The 17,456-nt window shown below is 41.8% G+C and overlaps 1 protein-coding gene and 1 non-coding gene across 6 annotated transcripts in view; both read left to right on the top strand.

Annotated features, from left to right (window-relative positions):
- The window catches only part of LOC113029474 (uncharacterized), a 71,691-nt gene that overhangs the window by 3,474 nt on the left and 50,761 nt on the right, over window positions 1-17,456 (top strand). For 3 of the 5 annotated variants that reach the window (XM_080306632.1, XM_080306635.1, XM_080306633.1), the window contains exon 3: window positions 777-1,373. In XM_080306632.1, the coding sequence (XP_080162758.1) occupies window positions 777-1,373 (597 nt within the window). Of the gene's footprint in view, window positions 1-776; window positions 1,374-8,503; window positions 9,101-9,651; window positions 10,482-17,456 lie in introns of those variants that run through there. The other 2 variants (XM_080306636.1, XM_080306634.1) reach the window with 2 other exon arrangements.
- On the top strand, window positions 14,865-14,970 carry LOC113029928 (U6 spliceosomal RNA). Its single transcript, XR_003273522.1, has one exon. It is a non-coding gene; the product is annotated as a U6 spliceosomal RNA (small nuclear RNA).

Raw genomic sequence — 17,456 nt, 5'->3', positions numbered from 1 at the left:
TTTCTCCTGTCACTTTCTTGGCCTTTACAGCTTCATCTCTCACATGCTCTCCGTTGTTTTTTCCCCTGCCAATTTTATCAGCAAGCTGGCTTCTGTATCACGTGGTATAAGGCTCCGCCCATGTCATTTGTTGAGCAGGAAGAGTGAGCGCTTGTTTTCATGTCCCGGATCAAAATGCGGTACAATCGTCATCTTTTTTTTTTTTTTTAAATTGTTGTCATTTGTAAATGAGATCGCACATAAGTATGAATTGAGATCGCGATTTTCTAACGATTAATTGTGCAGCCCTAACATCTCACTTTAACTCCTGACTATGACTCACAGTTTTGCCTCTTTCATCTCTTTTTATGTTTCATACCCTGGTGATTAGTACACGATCAGGATTGTGTTTCATGTGTTACTTTTCAGGCTCAAATCAGTTTGATGCCCTTAGTGATGAAATAACTCCCCTCAAATTCCTCAAACCGAAAATAAAAAGTCTGTTTTGAAAATATAATGAGTAGAAAGTCCTTTTTTTAAATGTGGGGAGTAAAAGTAAGGAAAATAAGGAAAAAATGATTTTAGAGTGTTTGAACAGTCATAAATTATTTTTAACAGCAGGTTGGATGTAATGTGTTAGAACTACCAGCAGGTGGGGATAAGAGACCTTTAAGGTGTTTGGTGCCACACTCCACCTTCAGGTTTAAAACTAGTGTTAATGGAGGGAGTTTGAAGGTTGAGTTTGTTCCACGACTGCATTTCACTCACTGCCTCTGTTTGTATCTCTGTCACTGCAGGACCAACATGGAGCGAGAAGTCAGCGCTCTCAGGAGGCCGACAAACCTCACAGAAGAAAGGGAGAGAAAAAACACACCTGTGACGAGTGTGGGAAGGATTTTATTGGGAAAGAGTCACTAAAACATCATCAGGTCATCCACACTGGAGAGAGACCATTCAGCTGTGACTTGTGTGGAAAGTCTTTTTCCTGGAAGAGTACTCTAAAAAGACACCAACTCATCCACAGTGGAGTTAAAGCGTACAACTGTGATCAGTGTGGAAGAACTTTTACTCACAGTTGCAACTTAAAGGCTCATCTAGTTACCCACTCTGGAATTAAGGCATACAGCTGTGACATCTGTGGGAAAACCTTCAGCCAGTTAGGGAACCGAAATAAACACCTACGCATTCACACCAGACATGTTGTGTACTGCTGTGAACAGTGTGGCAAACAGTTTATAACCAACACGCAGTTACAACGCCACATGTTTACCCACACTGAGGAGAGACCTTATAAATGTGACCTGTGTGAGAAGACTTTTAAATCTCCACATTACCTGAGACAACACCAACAGATCCACACCAGAAAGAGACTCTCGAAGTGCAGTTACTGTGAGGTATGTATTTATGTTTTTATCTTGTCATTTTAGCCTGACTGTTTGGAACAACTCTGCTCATTAAACTGTGTTAGCATGTTAGCAATTCTACTGCATGAAAAAGGCTGCATCTGAGGTGGCACAGTTAATCTGCATCAGATTGTTTTGCAGCAAGTTTCATAATCTGAAAAAAAGACATAATGTCATATGTACAGACTAGAGATGGACCGATCCGATATTATGTATCGGTATCTGTCTGATACTGACGTAAATTACTGGATCGGATATCGGAGAGAAATAAAAAATGTAATCTGATCCATTAAATATCAACAAAGCACCTCACAAAACTTGTGACATGGCGTAACTCGGCTCATAACCATAGCATGTGGCAGCAGTATGCATCACGTGATAGAGTGGTTGTGGCGCGCGGGACCTGTCTGCAGTCTGTTTGAACATTTGGAGCCTCGCTACCAATCCGGCATTTCATCTCCGAGGAAGTTTTCCCAGAGAGAAGTAAAGCAAGTGTGTAAGTTCATCTCTGAATGTTTGTAAAGCATTCCAGCGTTAAGCTTAACAACCGATATATGGAGCGACTGCCTCTTCTCTCTCCCTCCCTCTCCTGCTGCTACTTCAATCATGAAACTGATTAATGATCAGCTGATCGGCTTTTCTGTCACGAGTCCGTCTCTCTTGTTTGTTTTTGGCCCACTTCGCACCAGAAAGAGGAAACCAGCGGCTGAACAACTACAGCACGTTTAAGCTTGATAAGCTGTTGTTAGAATTTATTTACGTTCCACACCAGGATCTTTTTCTACGTAACTGATGGCTGGTAACTGTGCAGGGGCGGATCTAGCAAAGTTTAGCCAGGGGGGCCGATAGGGCATTAACAGGGAAAAGGGGGCACAAAGACATATTTTTCTTTCTTATTCTCATTTAAAATGTCTAGCTTTTAATAAATAATTATACGAAGCTTACACCCAAAGTTTTAATCTGATGTAAAATGTATAGAAGTTCATTACTGTATATAGTAACTGTTAAGTCTAATATACCCTAGTAAGCTATAGCACTTTTTCCTTTGGGAAGATACCATCTGTGCAGTCTGCAAATCTGTTGAAGATGTTGAATCTATTTAAATGTTCTTGAAAAATAATTGATTTCCTTGCAAGTATCATGAGGTGGAGGGTGGGTGGTTCCCATTTTGTTTTTTGTTTTTTGTTTTTTTGTTTTGTTTTGTTTTGTTTTTGCTGGGAGTTGTAGAACTTTATTAGTTAGGGTGTTTAGTCTTTAAAATACCAGAATAGGGAGGATGGAGCAGGTTTAAGTTTATTAGATTGATCAATATTGCTGAACTATGAAATATTTTGGGTGCAGTGTATTTTTTTTTGTTTGTTTTTTTTACTTGAGCATGAACTTATACAAAAAGCAGCAAGATATTAAAAAAACACTTTTATTGATTTAAAACACACTATATCGAATTCATATCAGTATCAGACATAAAAAAAGTGGTATCGTGCCATCTCTAGTACAGACCCAATGTCTGATTTCCACACATGAGGACTTACATGTAAGCTTTAATCTGCAGTTGATCGAATCCCACTGAGCAGTCCTTCCCTTTAAATCTAACCTCTCTTCTTCCTCTCCTGTCCTGTGTGTCTTATCTTTCTCCATCTCTGAGTGAAGTTAGCTCTCTTTCTTTTCTCTCCCTGTGATGTACAGCAGCTGGACCTTTAGCCAGCAACACACTGTGAGACAAACTGCACACAAACAGTTTGTGTGTTTGCTGATGTTTGTTGATAGAAACGCTGCATTTGAAATTACCTGTTTGTTCAGGTGCTGTGCAAAAAAGAAAGAAGAACAACGTCTCATAGGGCTGCACGATGTTGCATAAAATGAGAATCACAATTTCTTTGCTTAGAATTGAGATCACGATTCTGTCACGATTTTCTTTTCTAATATAAATATTTATTGCACTTATTAACTGCACATCAACTTCGTAATAGTTGAGACTGAACATAAGAACAATTTAGTCTCCACCGTTGCTCGACACTACGTGTACACCGTAGGGCTGAACGATATATCGCATTTGCGATAATATCGCGACATGATCAAGTGCAATTTTCTAACCGCAAAGGCTGCGATTATACTGCGATTATATTATACAATTCATGGGCTGCATCCTCCTGAGGCCGCATTTGTAGACCGATTACGTCACAGCGACGCGCCGAAGGCTGTCCAAATTACTACCATATCCCAGAATTCATAGCGCGGCCCAGCCAAACTCCAGTTTCCAGCAATGGCGGCCGCTACTAAGTTTTAAAATTACTCATACTAATCTTTCTGGGTCACAAAATAAACTTTTAACATATTTTCAGGCGAGAAAGTAGTTGTGTAAACATCAAATATCTGCTCGGTTTATCAAGATATCCCATATTTGCAAAAGTGCTTCGACGTTTTCAGAGGCGTCTGCTACCCACCAGCTCGACAGCTAGCCGGGAGCTCGAGGGTTACTGATGCGGCCGAGAACGGCACAACTCCCGGCACATCATTTTCAGATCACCGCGGAGTTTCGCTGCTCGGGTTAAACGTAATATATAAGTCACTTAGACAACCTAAAAATGTTATTGTTGGGCTTTTTTCAGTGTTTTGTTTGTTCGTGAGTAAATCGGTTTGGCTGAGATTAAAGTTATTAGATTAGATAAAATAAAACTTTATTAATCCCCCGGGTGGGTTCCTCCTTGGTTTTCACACAGCTGACTAAACGTCAAACAGAAAACTTATTAAACAGAAGTAGAGCTGGGCGATATGAGATTTTTTCATATCACGATATGTTTTTTTCATTTCAGGCGATAACGATATCTATCACGATATAAGTCAAATAACTATATTTGTAAGATTTAAATGTGCCGTTGCTCACAAGTAAAATGTGAAATAATCAGCAGCTTTTTTTTATTTAAATATTTATTTCCCATAATAAGTTCAACAGGGTAGATGTACTTAAGGAACATGAGACTTTTTCAGATAAATAAAGGCAAATATTGCAAACTACACAAAAGGCAGCCGCTAAAGCGTTTAAGTTTCAAAATAGAACAAACGAAACAGACTAAATTGTCAATTCCACTTAGAAACAAAATATTAATTCTAAAAATAAATCTTAGTTTGTTTTACAGAAGAACAGACAAAACTGACTAACTTTTGTCAATATCAAATAAACTGAGAACTAAAAGGAAATTCTCAATCTCTCCTTGTTGTATAGCTTAGCTTTTCAAACAGTTTTAACAGTTACTTTAGTCTGACAAAAGCCGAATGACGAATTAGCGCTTCCAGTCAGAGACTGAGGCTACGTCCACACGTACACGGGTATTTTTGAAAACGGAGATTTTCCGTTTTCGTTTTAAAAAAATAATCCCGTCCACACATAAAGGCAGAAATGAAGGAAAACGCTGCTATGAACATGCCAAAGCAGCAGGTGGCGCTAGATTCCTAACCGTGCAGAAATATTGGCCAATCAGAAGTCTAGAAGCCTCGGTGGGAAAAAGTAAACAAAGCTGGGGCATAGAAGCAGAACCGAGTCGTATGTGTGGAGGGACAGTAACTGTGTATATGTAAGCATTTAAACACTGCAGAGAGTAGAATTAACAGTAACAGTATTGTAGAAATTAATTTCACCGAAACAATAACGTGGCGCACAGTGTGACGCATGCACCAGTTTATTGTATTTGCAGACTTGCTTTCGGCACAATTTACAGTGCACGCTACTCTATTTTTTGTCAGACTTGAAATAGCCGAAATACCGTCACACTTCTATGGCTCTTCTGTTCGACAATCTCTCCGGCATTGGAACCATCATCTGTTTTCTCTTCGGTCACGCTCGGTTGATTTTTCTAGTCGGCACACTCATTTCCTCCATTACCCGCTGGCTGCTTCCCAAACAAACACACGTGCGGCTTGGCACTTGTGCGGTACGTAACAAGTCACGCGACGTGACGCTGCGGCTGTGATTGGTTCGGCTCTGCGCTACTTAATTTGGATTGGCTGACCTTTTTTTTTTTTTTTTTTTTTTTAAGAGGACAAGAGCGGCGAGGTCTATCGCGATAGCTTAATTTCTCTATCGAGTAAAAGTTATATCGCGATACATATCGTTATCGTTCTATCGCCCAGCTCTAAACAGAAGTATGAGACAGTCGAGAATTTACACCAGTGTCTGGTTATATTTTAGATAGCAAGAAGCAGACGGCTGAGTTTATTAAACTCCACCGAGACAGCGAGAAGGCTAGACCGTCCAATTTCACGCCTTTAAACTTTAAAGGCGTGTTTGTGTGTGTGTTTATACAATTGCTATTATGTTTGCACTTTATGTGTAATGTTACTGACTGCAGAGATCAGTAAGATGTGTGTATTTTTTATTTATTAGTTTTATTTATTTAATATTATTTTTTAATTGAATGACTGTCTAGTAGTTCACAGATGTCGAAAAACTGAGTGTGGTAAAGCCACTGATTTTTTTTATGTATATTTCTGCAATCTGCACATTGTACTGACTTTCATTTTAATGTTTACACCAGGGTTCCTTGTCAGCACTTTATGCTCAGATGTTTGTAAGCTAAAAATAAACTATTGTGTATGTTCAAATATACTGTTGTGATTGAAGAAGTTAAATAAAAATGTCAGTCATCAATTCATGCATCACCTCATGTCATCATAACAGAGGTCTGTCTTCCAGGAAAGAACAGTTTAAAATTAATGTAATATAGTATTGGCCATACTATATGATGTATTGCTTGTCTTTGTTTAATAATACAGAAGACAAAGACCTTAAAAAATAATCGCATATCGCATCGCAATCGCAATATTGGGGCAAAAAATCGCAATTAGATTATTTTCCATAATCGTTCAGCCCTAGTACACAGCAGGTAGTGCAACATTTGAAAAATAGTTGCGGGATGCCACTGTGTAGCGTTTGTCTAGGGTAGGGGTCAGCAACCTTTAACACCCAAAGAGCCATTTGGACCCGGGTTCCACGCAAAAGAAAACGATGGGGGCGCAAATACTTTTTGACATCTCAAATGAAGATAACACTGTATATATTGTTTTTACCTTTATGCTTTGTGTGAACAACTAAGGTGTGTTGCTTATGAAGTCCATGAAGTGCTACAGAGAAAATTACATTTTATTTCTGTAATTAACACATTTTGAACTCTTAAAGAAATACAACAAAAGGAAAGACACCCAGCTGAACTAAAATGATCCATGTAGCAAAGAAAAACTGCTGTGAGCCGCCACCCTTATATCGCCTTTGGGCTTTTGGAGCCTTGACCTGACTTTAAAAAAAAATAACTGGAAAAAAGCACTATGCTGCTAAAAGATGAAAAATAGATATTTGCAAAATTCTGCCTAAATATGTATTTTACCTGGTTAATGTGTGTGGCGAGGCGTGGTCTGCAGCGCTGCTGCAGGGGAGGCGGATGCACCTGAGCGGGATTCGCAATCACGCCTCGCCGCCTTAACGTCTGTGCTCTCTATGCTGTTGTGTTGGTGTGTGTCGGGCTATGAGCTGAAAAGCTACAGCCGGCTGTATACGTACAGCAACCGTGTGTGAAAAGTGGTCAATAAAGAGATGCTGAAAAGCATCTTCATACAAACATCGTCGGGTCTGCCCTGATATGTTTACAATGGGACTTCTGCTCCTGAACCTCTGCGCACAGCGTCTGCAGATCTGGGTTGTACGAAGTCAGTTTCATCTTTACACAGGACTATAAGCTGTCATCTGTGAGGCGTGAGCGGCGTTTGTTTTTAACATAGTTCATGGTGGAGAACAGCTGCTGACATAATGTGGATCCGAAGATCCATAATTGGCCTACCTGGGGTTGAAAGTCTCGATTAATTGCACGGCATTTCGGGCGGTATATCGGCTTCCGCTAGTGTGACGCTTATTTTGAGCGAAAAAAAAAAATAGAATATAATTTTATTTTTATATTTCAATATCACAATAATCTTCCAATTTAGAACTACAAGTTAAAAAAGAACTAACATAAATAAAATACACTTCAGCTAAATACTTCTAATTTATTTCCCAAACCACGCGGAGCCGCACTGTAAGGACTAAAGAGCCACATGCGGCTCCGGAGCCGCAGGTTGCCGACCCCTGGTCCAAGGTGTTGATCATTTTCCTAAATCCCTCGTTTTGCACAGTGTTGATGGGAGCCATATCTTTAGCCAGGTGATAAGTGAAAGCCTCTGTAATTTCTTTGTGCCTGCGGGAGTTCGACGGCGCTGTATAAGGTTCCCGTTATTGATGTTTGGGTGGTTGACCGGGACGGATTTTCTCCTGTCACTTTCTTGGCCTTTACAGCTTCATCTCTCACATGCTCTCCGTTGTTTTTTCCCCTGCCAATTTTATCAGCAAGCTGGCTTCTGTATCACGTGGTATAAGGCTCCGCCCATGTCATTTGTTGAGCAGGAAGAGTGAGCGCTTGTTTTCATGTCCCGGATCAAAATGCGGTACAATCGTCATCTTTTTTTTCTCCTTTTTTTTAAATCGTTGTCATTTGTAAATGAGATCGCACATAAGTATGAATTGAGATCGCGATTTTCTAACGATTGATTGTGCAGCCCTAACGTCTCACTTTAACTCCTGACTATGACTCACAGTTTTGCCTCTTTCATCTCTTTTTATGTTTCATACCCTGATGATTAGTACACGATCAGGATTGTCTTTCAATTCAATTTTATTTATATAGCGCCAAATCACAACATAAGTCGTTATGTTTCATGTGTTACTTTTCAGGCTCAAATTGGTTTGATGCCCTTAGTGATGAAATAACTCCCTTCAAATTCCTCAAATCAAAAGTAAAAAGTCTGTTTTGAAAATACAATGAGTAGAAAGTCCTTTTTTTAATGTGGGGAGTAAAAGTAAGGAAAATAAGGAAAAAATGATTTTAGAGTGTTTAAACAGTCATAAATTATTTTTAACAGCAGGTTGGATGTAATGTGTTAGAACTACCAGCAGGTGGGGATAAGAGACCTTTAAGGTGCTTGGTGCCACACTCCACCTTCAGGTTTAAAACTAGTGTTAATGGAGGGAGTTTGAAGGTTGAGTTTGTTCCACGACTGAATTTCACTCACTGCCTCTGTTTGTATCTCTGTCACTGCAGGACCAACATGGAGCGAGAAGTCAGCGCTCTCAGGAGGCCGACAAACCTCACAGAAGAAAGGGAGAGAAAAAACACACCTGTGACGAGTGTGGGATGGGTTTTACTGGGAAGGATGATCTAAAACGTCACCAGGTCATCCACACTGGAGAGAAACCGTTCAGCTGTGATTTGTGTGGAAAGTCTTTTTCCAGGAAGAGTACTCTAAAGATACACCAACTCATCCACAGTGGAGTTAAAGCATACAGCTGTGATCAGTGTGGCAAAGCTTTTACTCACAGTAGGTACTTACTGAGTCATCTAGTTACCCACTCTGGAATTAAGGCATACAGCTGTGACATCTGTGGGAAAACCTTCAGCCAGAGAGGGAACCTAAATACACACCTACGCATTCACACCAGACATGTTGTGTACTGCTGTGATCAGTGTGGCAAACATTTTACAAGAAACCAGCATTTACAACAACACATGTTTACCCACACTGAGGAACAACCTCATAAATGTGACCTGTGTGAGAAGACTTTTAAATCTATAGATTACCTAAGACGACACCAACAGATCCACACCAGAAAGAGACTCTACAAGTGCAGTTACTGTGAGGTATGTATTTATATTTTTAACTTGTCATTTTAGCCTGACTGTTTGGAACAACTCTGCTCATTAAACTGTGTTAGCTAGGGGTGGGTTTTGATAATCGATTTACCGATTAAAATCGATTCTGGCTTGGATAACGTGACATCGATTCATTAAACTCCTGAATCGATTTTTTAAATATAATTTTATTTTGCCCGAAACACCCGAATCTCAGGTGAAACCTCACAAAATTTCGACAACCACCAAACAGTAAATGAGAGCAGGTACACGGATTCTGCACGAAGACATAAACACAAAGCGCCGACCCGCAGATCAGAATCAGTGAGATGTCACCTTTCTCACCTGATAGCACGGACACGGTCGGGGCTGAAAGTTTGCAGCTCACTGATTCTGATGTTTCATCAATTCTACTGCATGAAAAAGCAGCTCTGAGTGATTATTCAGATTTTCATTTCAGTTATGATTTTGTTTGTTTTTTATTTGCTCTTTATTTCAGGCGACGTTCAGGATAAAAGTGTTGAAGGACTGACTTACACTGTCTTTGTGTCTTTGTTTAGAAGCAGAGCGACACAGATGGATCCAGTTCTCAACCCTGTCATCGCTGTGGTGGTGGGAAAGACTTTCGTTGTGACCTTTGTGGAAAAACTTTCAGTCACCAATACACCTTAAAAGTACATCAACGTAGACACACTGGAGACAAACTGAAATACTGTAAAGAATGTGGGAGAAGCTTCACCACATCACATCACTTAAAAAAACATGAACTGATTCACAGTGGGGTGTAAAAGCATGTCTGTGATCAGTGTGGGTCATCTTTCATTACTGCATGGGAGCTTAAAACACACAAACGAGTCCACACAGGAGAGAAACCATACAAGTGCAGACACTGTGACAAAAGCTTCTTACAATCAGGTAATCGTAACAGGCACGAACGTACACACATGCAAGGAAACTACAGCTGTGACCAGTGTGACAAGAGCTTCAGGAATCTCAGTTCATACTCCAAACACAAACGATCCCACGTTACTAATAAACTGTTTCACTGTTACCAATGTGCCCAAACATTCACCTAATTGTCTGCTCTGTGCAAACATCAGCGTGATCACTCAGGGCTGAAATCACTCCCATCACTGGATCACAGTGAATCTGAAGAGACAGAAAGATCTTCTTGTGGTTTCAGGGTCAGACTCAAAACCCTTGAGATCAGGCTCCACAGAATTCAGGTGTAAAAATGTGATGAGGCAGCTGTGAATGAACATGTTCTTCTAGTGTACTGAGAAAAATTAAACAGGTGATGAGTAAGATAAACATGTTAAATTGTGTATATTCTGTGTGTAATTTCTTACTGTCCGTATAATTCTGTGTATTAAACTCTGTTCCAAGAATATTACTCTTTTCCAGAGGATCTTTTCGAGTGCCTTGATTTTAACTGACTCTAAAAAAAGCCGGATCTCCACAGAGATCCATGATGGCTTTGCGACCAAAGCAGACAGCGGTATAAACGCTGTCTCCAGCTATACAACACAATACTTCTATACGATTTGAGTAAGACCAAAGTTATACAAACTCATTCATTTTTTAGAAGGGTTTTAAAACTGTCCAATGTTGAGGAGGTCCTGATGTGAATGGACAGTTTGTTCCACAATTTAAGGAGCAGTCACAGCAAAGGCCTGGTCTCCTCTGTGTTTAATGTGGACCGTGGACAGCCAAGAGCATCTGATCCACAGACCTCCGTGATATTGCAGGAATGTACCAATTTAAATAATCTGAAAGGTATGAGGGTTCAGACCTATGCAACACCTTAAAAACAAATAATAAAATCTTAAAATGAATTCAAAAACTGACTGGCAGCCAGTGTAAGGATGCCAGTATGGGAGATATGTGGTCTCGGTTGCGTGTGCCCGTTAGTAACCTTGCTGCAGCATTTTGGATCAGCTGCAGTCGGCTGACTGACGACAGACTAACACCAGAGTAAAGACTATTACAAAAGTCCAGGCGAGCTGAAATGTAATTGCTAATATATATTTGTGTGTTGCCACACCTTCATTTTCCCGAGAGATTCTATTTTACAAACACTCCTTTATCCATCCATCCATCCATCCATCTTCATCCGCTTTATCCGGGGCCTGGTCGCGGGGGCAGCAGCCTAAGCAAAGAGGCCCAGACCTCCCTCTCCCCAGCCACCTCCTCCAGCTTATCCGGGGGAATACCAAGGCGTTCCCAGGCCAGCCGAGAGATATAATCTCTCCAGCGTGTCCTGGGTCTGCCCCGGGGCCTCCTCTCGGTGGGACATGCCTGGAACACCTCACCCAGGAGGCGCCCAGGGGGCATCCTTGTCAGATGCCCGAACCACCTCAGCTGGCTCCTTTCGATGTGGAGCAGCAGCTGCTCTACTCTGAGCCCCTCCCGGATGGCCGAACTTCTCACCCTATCTCTAAGGGAGAGGCCAGCCACCCTTCGGAGGAAGCTCATTTCTGCCGCTTGTATCCGCGATCTCGTTCTTTCGGTCACTACCCACAGCTCGTGGCCATAGGTGAGGGTAGGGACGTAGATCGACCGGTAAATTGAGAGCTTCGCTTTTACACTCAGCTCCCTCTTCACCACGACGGACCGGTGCAGCGTCCGCATTACTGCAGCTGCAGCCCCAATCCGTCTGTCGATCTCCGGCTCCCTTCTCCCATCGCTCGCGAACAAGACCCCGAGATACTTGAACTCCTCCACTTGGGGCAGGAACTCATCCCCGACCCGGAGTGGGCACTCCACCCTTTTCCGGCTGAGAACCATGGCCTCAGATTTGGAGGTGCTGATCCTCATTCCCGCTGCTTCACACTCGGCTGCAAACCGTTCCAGTGCGAGGCCCTCACCTGATGAAGCCAACAGAACCACATCATCTGCAAAAATCAGAGATGAGATTCTGAGGCCACCAAAGCGAAAGCCCTCCGCCACTTGGCTGTGCCTAGAAATTCTGTCCATAAAAATTATGAACAGAACCGGAGACAAAGGGCAGCCCTGGCGGAGCCCATCACCCACCGGGAACGAGTCCGACTTATTGCCGGCAATGCGAACCAAGCTCTTGCAACGGTTGTATAGGGATCGAATGGCCCGTAGCAATGGGCCAGACACCCCATATTCCCGCAACACCTCCCACAGGACACCCCGAGGGACACGGTCGAATGCCTTCTCCAAGTCCACAAAACACATGTAGACTGGTTGGGCAAACTCCCATGCACCCTCAAGTATCCTGGAGAGGATAAAGAGCTGGTCCAGTGTTCCGCGACCAGGACGAAAACCGCATTGTTCCTCCTGTATCCGAGGTTCGACTAACGGACGAACTCTCCTTTCCAGCATTACAGGTCAGTTGCAAAAACTGACCTGTAATGTTGTCTGTCATCACTGTCAGTGCTGTATGTTTAATATCACTGTGGCTTCTGTGAATCTGTTTTACTGTTTCTGAACTCTCGCATCTTCTGTTTACAGTCTTTGGTTAGAGAAGCGCTTTTAGCAGCTTGTCAGAGGAGAATGCACTTCCTGAACAACAATGACCCCTAGAGGCTGAAGACAGTAATGCATATATCATATTTTTGATTTTTGGTTCTGTACATATAACAGTAAAATGTTTAGGATGTTGTGGGGATAAAAACAAACACTTCAGTCAACCCACACTTGGACCCTGAAATGTGCGAAGATCTAAATATTTATCAAAGTCAGATTTATAATATGTGATGTATAACTGTGTTTTATAGGGAAAACAAGGTTGAGTATGGAGAGAAATAATAGAGTAACAGAGATTAATGAAATATTACACAGACATAAAGAATCATATTTTTAAAATCAGTCACTCCTGTTAAAAGATAAGATATTATTAGAATACTTTTAAAAGGCTCTAAATAACATTTACCCTGCAATAACACACCTTGGAAACTCCCATTGTAAATTAGTGCTATATTTAAAAGGAAATACATACATGAATTAATTAAAAAAAAAACTATTTAATGACATTAATATAACCAATAAGAAACCCTAACTCATCGAATCAAACTCAGCCTGCACAGTAAAATACAGTCAAATTGATCAAAAACTGAACTGATGACTTCCTACTTAGAGATTCATTTCAGTTCAGTGATGGTGGATTATAACCTCCATTCAAATCATTCAAAAAAGAGAAAATTATAGCACATGTTATATTACACTGTGAGAAGGTAACTGATCCAAAACCTCAGTAACATAAAAACAAAACTGGATCTTATTGATTTACTGCAAAAGGACTCAAGAAGAGAAAGTTATCAGGCCTTATTCCAGTTTTTTAAAAGAGAGTAAATCGTTGCTGGTTGATGTTCCAGTTCACACTCCACACCAGTTGGTGGCGGTAATTCACCATTTTGTTGTTTGACAACCGCAAATACAATTTCTAGGAAAAAGAAGAAGAAGTAGGGGGCGGAACAAAGTAAGAATGCTCCACGAGAGGAGGTTTTTGCACAGAGAGCTGCTTTTCCATTCAAAGAGAATAAAGTAGCACCAACGCTTGGATCGATATCTGCATCGATCTGCCCACCCTTGTCTCCTGGATCGTAGCTGAGATCAGCGTGAACCACGTGGGTCTCTGCTCCCTGATCTGTTTCCTGTGTTTGGAAAGAGTTGCAGCTTCATCGCGGAGTTTCTCTCGGTTTGTGGGCTCATCTAAAGGTAAGCACCGAGCTAACTTTACTGTGAGTTCAGTTCATGTTGAGTTTAGCTCCTGAATGAGGTCTTCTGCTGCTCTCCTCGGTGTCTGTTCACAGTTTATTGTGAACACGTTGAGAGAAGAGTGAGAGAGTGTTTGGAGAAAAACACCAACTAATCATTAGCTCAGCATGCTGGGAGAAGTTGGAGCAGAAAAGTCTTTTCATTGTCCCTGCAGCTGTTTTTCTGCCTGCACCAAACCTCTACAGCCTCAGTTCTATTTGAAGTGATAACAGGAAATGGATGAGAGCGATCTGCTGCAGTATCAGGGTCACAATAAACTTTATTGTCCAGCTGCTGTGGATGAACAGATGAGAGGAAGTGAACTCCTACAAAGTCTCATTTTAATGAGTGTGGCTGCTGTAAAGTGATGCACAGGAAGATGTTAACAAAAACTAATGAAACAGAGATGAAAGTAAACAGTGTTCATATTTGAAAGCACAGAGAATAAAAATATATTGTGGTGGTTAATGTGCAGCTCTTGGTGATTTGGGAGAATCATGTTTTTAATCATGTTGTGGATTGAATGTGGGTTTTATTTTATCTACAGAAGTTTGTCCCACTTGTGATCGTTCAGATTGATTTGTTGGGTTGACTTGAATCATGTGAAGGTTTAAAGCTGCACTTCCCCCAAAAAGAATAAAGTATAATCAAGAAAAATGTAATAATGTCTTCCTGTGTCAAACACAGCTGCAGTCAAAGCAGGAAGGAAAGCACTGAAACCACTGATTTTGCATATTAATTCTTAAATAACTGACCTCCCAGCCTATTGTTCCTTCAGTGGTGCTCTTTTCAGTCATTATGTAAATATCAACGACCACCACCACCCTCTTCAACGATCTCCGTCACACTTCTCACCCCCCTTTCCTTCTCCCTGAAACTCAGAATACTCTCTGAGGACGTGAGCCAACTATTTCAGAAACAGTCAAAGGAGCTTGCAAAGAAAAGCGTCTGGACTTTAAGTTGCTTGAAGACGTTTCACCTCTCATCCGAGAAGCTTCTTCAGTTCTAAGGTCAAATGGCGGAGAGTCCCAGATATAAACTTGCTTCGGCTTGCTTCGGCAAGCGCGTACGCTAAATTGGATACGATACAGAGAAGATTAGCATGGCCCCTGCGCAAGGATGACACGCAAATTCGTGAAGCATTCCAGATATAAACCTAGTGGGAGTATCCCCCCACAGAGGGACAAAAGGACCCCCTGATGATCCTCTAATTGCCTGAGCCAAGGTGTGAAACTGGGTGTGGGTCCCAATCAGCCAGGGTTTCGGATGAGCTCTTTGTGAAACCTGGCCCCACCTTATCATGCGAATTCCTGAGATCAGATGGCCCAGGATGTTAGTGGGCGTTAAGGCGTCTGGGGAGGGATCTCAAAACTGGATTATAGATGGCAGAGAGTTGGTGTCGTAAACCCCCGCCTCTGTTCAAAGATGGTCGCTCACAGTGGACATAGATGGCTTCTTTCACTCCTCCTTCAAACCATCTGTCCTCTCTGTCCAAAATGTGAACATTGGCATCCTCGAAAGAGTGACCTTTGTCCTTAAAATGGACAGCTGAGTCTTTGAACAGAGGCGGGGGTTTAGGACACCAGCTGTCTGCCATCTATAACCCAGTTTTGAGATCCCTCCCCAGACGCCTTAACCCTCACACTCACATCCTGGGCCATCTGACCTCAGGAAATCACATGATAAGGTGGGGCCACGTTTCACAAAGAGCACACCCGAAACTCTGGCTGATTGTGACCCACACCCAGTTTCACACCTTGGCTCAGGCGATTAGAGGATCATCAGGGGGTCCTTTTGTCCCTCTTTGGGGGGAAACTCCCACTAGGTTTAAATCTGGGACTCCCCGCCATTTGACCTTAGAACGGAAGAAGCTTCTCGGATGAGAGGTGAAACGTCTGCAAGTAACTTAAAGAAGTCCAGACGCTTTTCTTTGCAAGCTCCTTTGACTACGATGACCTGGATGACTGAGAACCTTCACAGACATATTTCAGAAACAGAAGCGCAGGAAAGCCCCCGGACCAGACGGTTTCTCACCCTCCTGCCTCAAAACCTGTGCTGAACAGCTGGCTCCCATCTTTACTCGCATCTTCAACAGATCCCTGGAGCTGTGTGAAGTTCCATCCTGCTTCAAATGCTCCACCATCATCCCTGTTCCCAAGAAACCCACCATCACAGGACTGAATGACTACAGACCTGTCGCCTTGACGTCTGTTTTCCAGACTGAAGCAGAGTCGTTAGCTGAAAACTGGTTTTAGAGGTTCATTCAGGACACCTTCTCAGGCTCTTACAGCCTTACCTGTATCATAACAAAGTGTATAAACCCCAATCCACCTTTAACATGGTCCTTCTCCCAAACCTTCAAATAGGACTTTCTGGCCCTGTCATAGTAAAGGGCTGCTTAGAATATTAGAGCCAATGTCACAAAGTTCCTCCTGAAGTATAAGTGAGTGAGAGAGTTTCCTCACTTTGCAGCACAACACGTCTCACAAGATTTCTACAAGCAATCAGAGTGAAATTTGTACTTTGTGTTGTCAGATGAACATATGAGATACTTTGACTCTTCAGTGCAGTGTGGAGCCTAACAAAGATCTGTTTTGTGTCCCAGCTGATCAGCAGGAGGAGAAGAGTCTGACGGAGCAGCAGAGGAACATTTTCAGCTACTTGGACTCAGCTGAGTCACTACAGAGGAAACAATGAGCTCAACACAGAAGGTGAGGAAAATATCACAGTTTCACCAAATAATCAGTCACGTCTAAAACTCTCATCCTCCCAACCTGTTATATGACTGTGTTGCATATTATTATATATGCAATCACTTTAATAAATAGTTTGTCTCAGATTGTTTTGCAGCATCTTTCAAAACCTGAAAAAACACAATGTCACATGTACAGACCCAATATCTGATTTCAACACACGAGGACTTACATGTAAGCTTTACATTTCCAGTTTATTTAATCCACTGTGTACAAATGTACAACAATGTACAACTGAATTAACATTGAGTTGATCAAATCCCACTGAGCAGTCCTTCCCTTTAAATCTAACCTCTCTTCTTCCTTTCCTGTCCTGTGTGTCTTATCTTTTTCCATCTCTTGAGTGAAGTTAGCTCTTTCTTTTTTCTCCCTGTGATGTACAGCAGCTGGACCTTTAGCGAGCAACACACTGTGAGACAAAACTGCACACAAACAGTTTGTTTGTTTGCTGATGTTTGTTGAGCTGATAGAAATGCTGCATTTGAAATTACCTGCCACTTAAAAATATTACTCCAGTTATGCTCGCTCATCTTCTGCATGGATAGCTAGATGCTGAAGTATTGTTACTGCAACTTATGAGCACCTGCAGTCGTTCAGTTGTTGTGCAAAAACAAAAAGAAGAAAAACACTTAACTCATAGTTTCCCCCTTTCATCTCTTTTTTACGGTGGCCCTGAGAGGCCAAACGGACTGCAACTTCAGAAAACACTTGCAAAAAGAAAAACGCTGCAAAAGCACACAAAGCACAACGAAAATAGAAAAAAAGACAACGGAAATGTTTCTGGGGAGACAATAACCGGACGGAGCAGTTGCACGAACCAAAACATGTATGTATGGCTGTTTCCCAATTCAGGGTCTGTTTCCCAATTCAGGTTCTGCAGCTTTAAA

This window comes from Astatotilapia calliptera, chromosome 9 (assembly GCF_964374335.1).
Source record: "Astatotilapia calliptera chromosome 9, fAstCal68.1, whole genome shotgun sequence".
Classification (NCBI taxonomy): Eukaryota; Metazoa; Chordata; class Actinopteri; order Cichliformes; family Cichlidae; genus Astatotilapia; species Astatotilapia calliptera.
The sequence above is the reverse complement of the archived record's forward strand: the minus strand, read 5'-3'. Positions and strand labels throughout refer to the sequence as shown.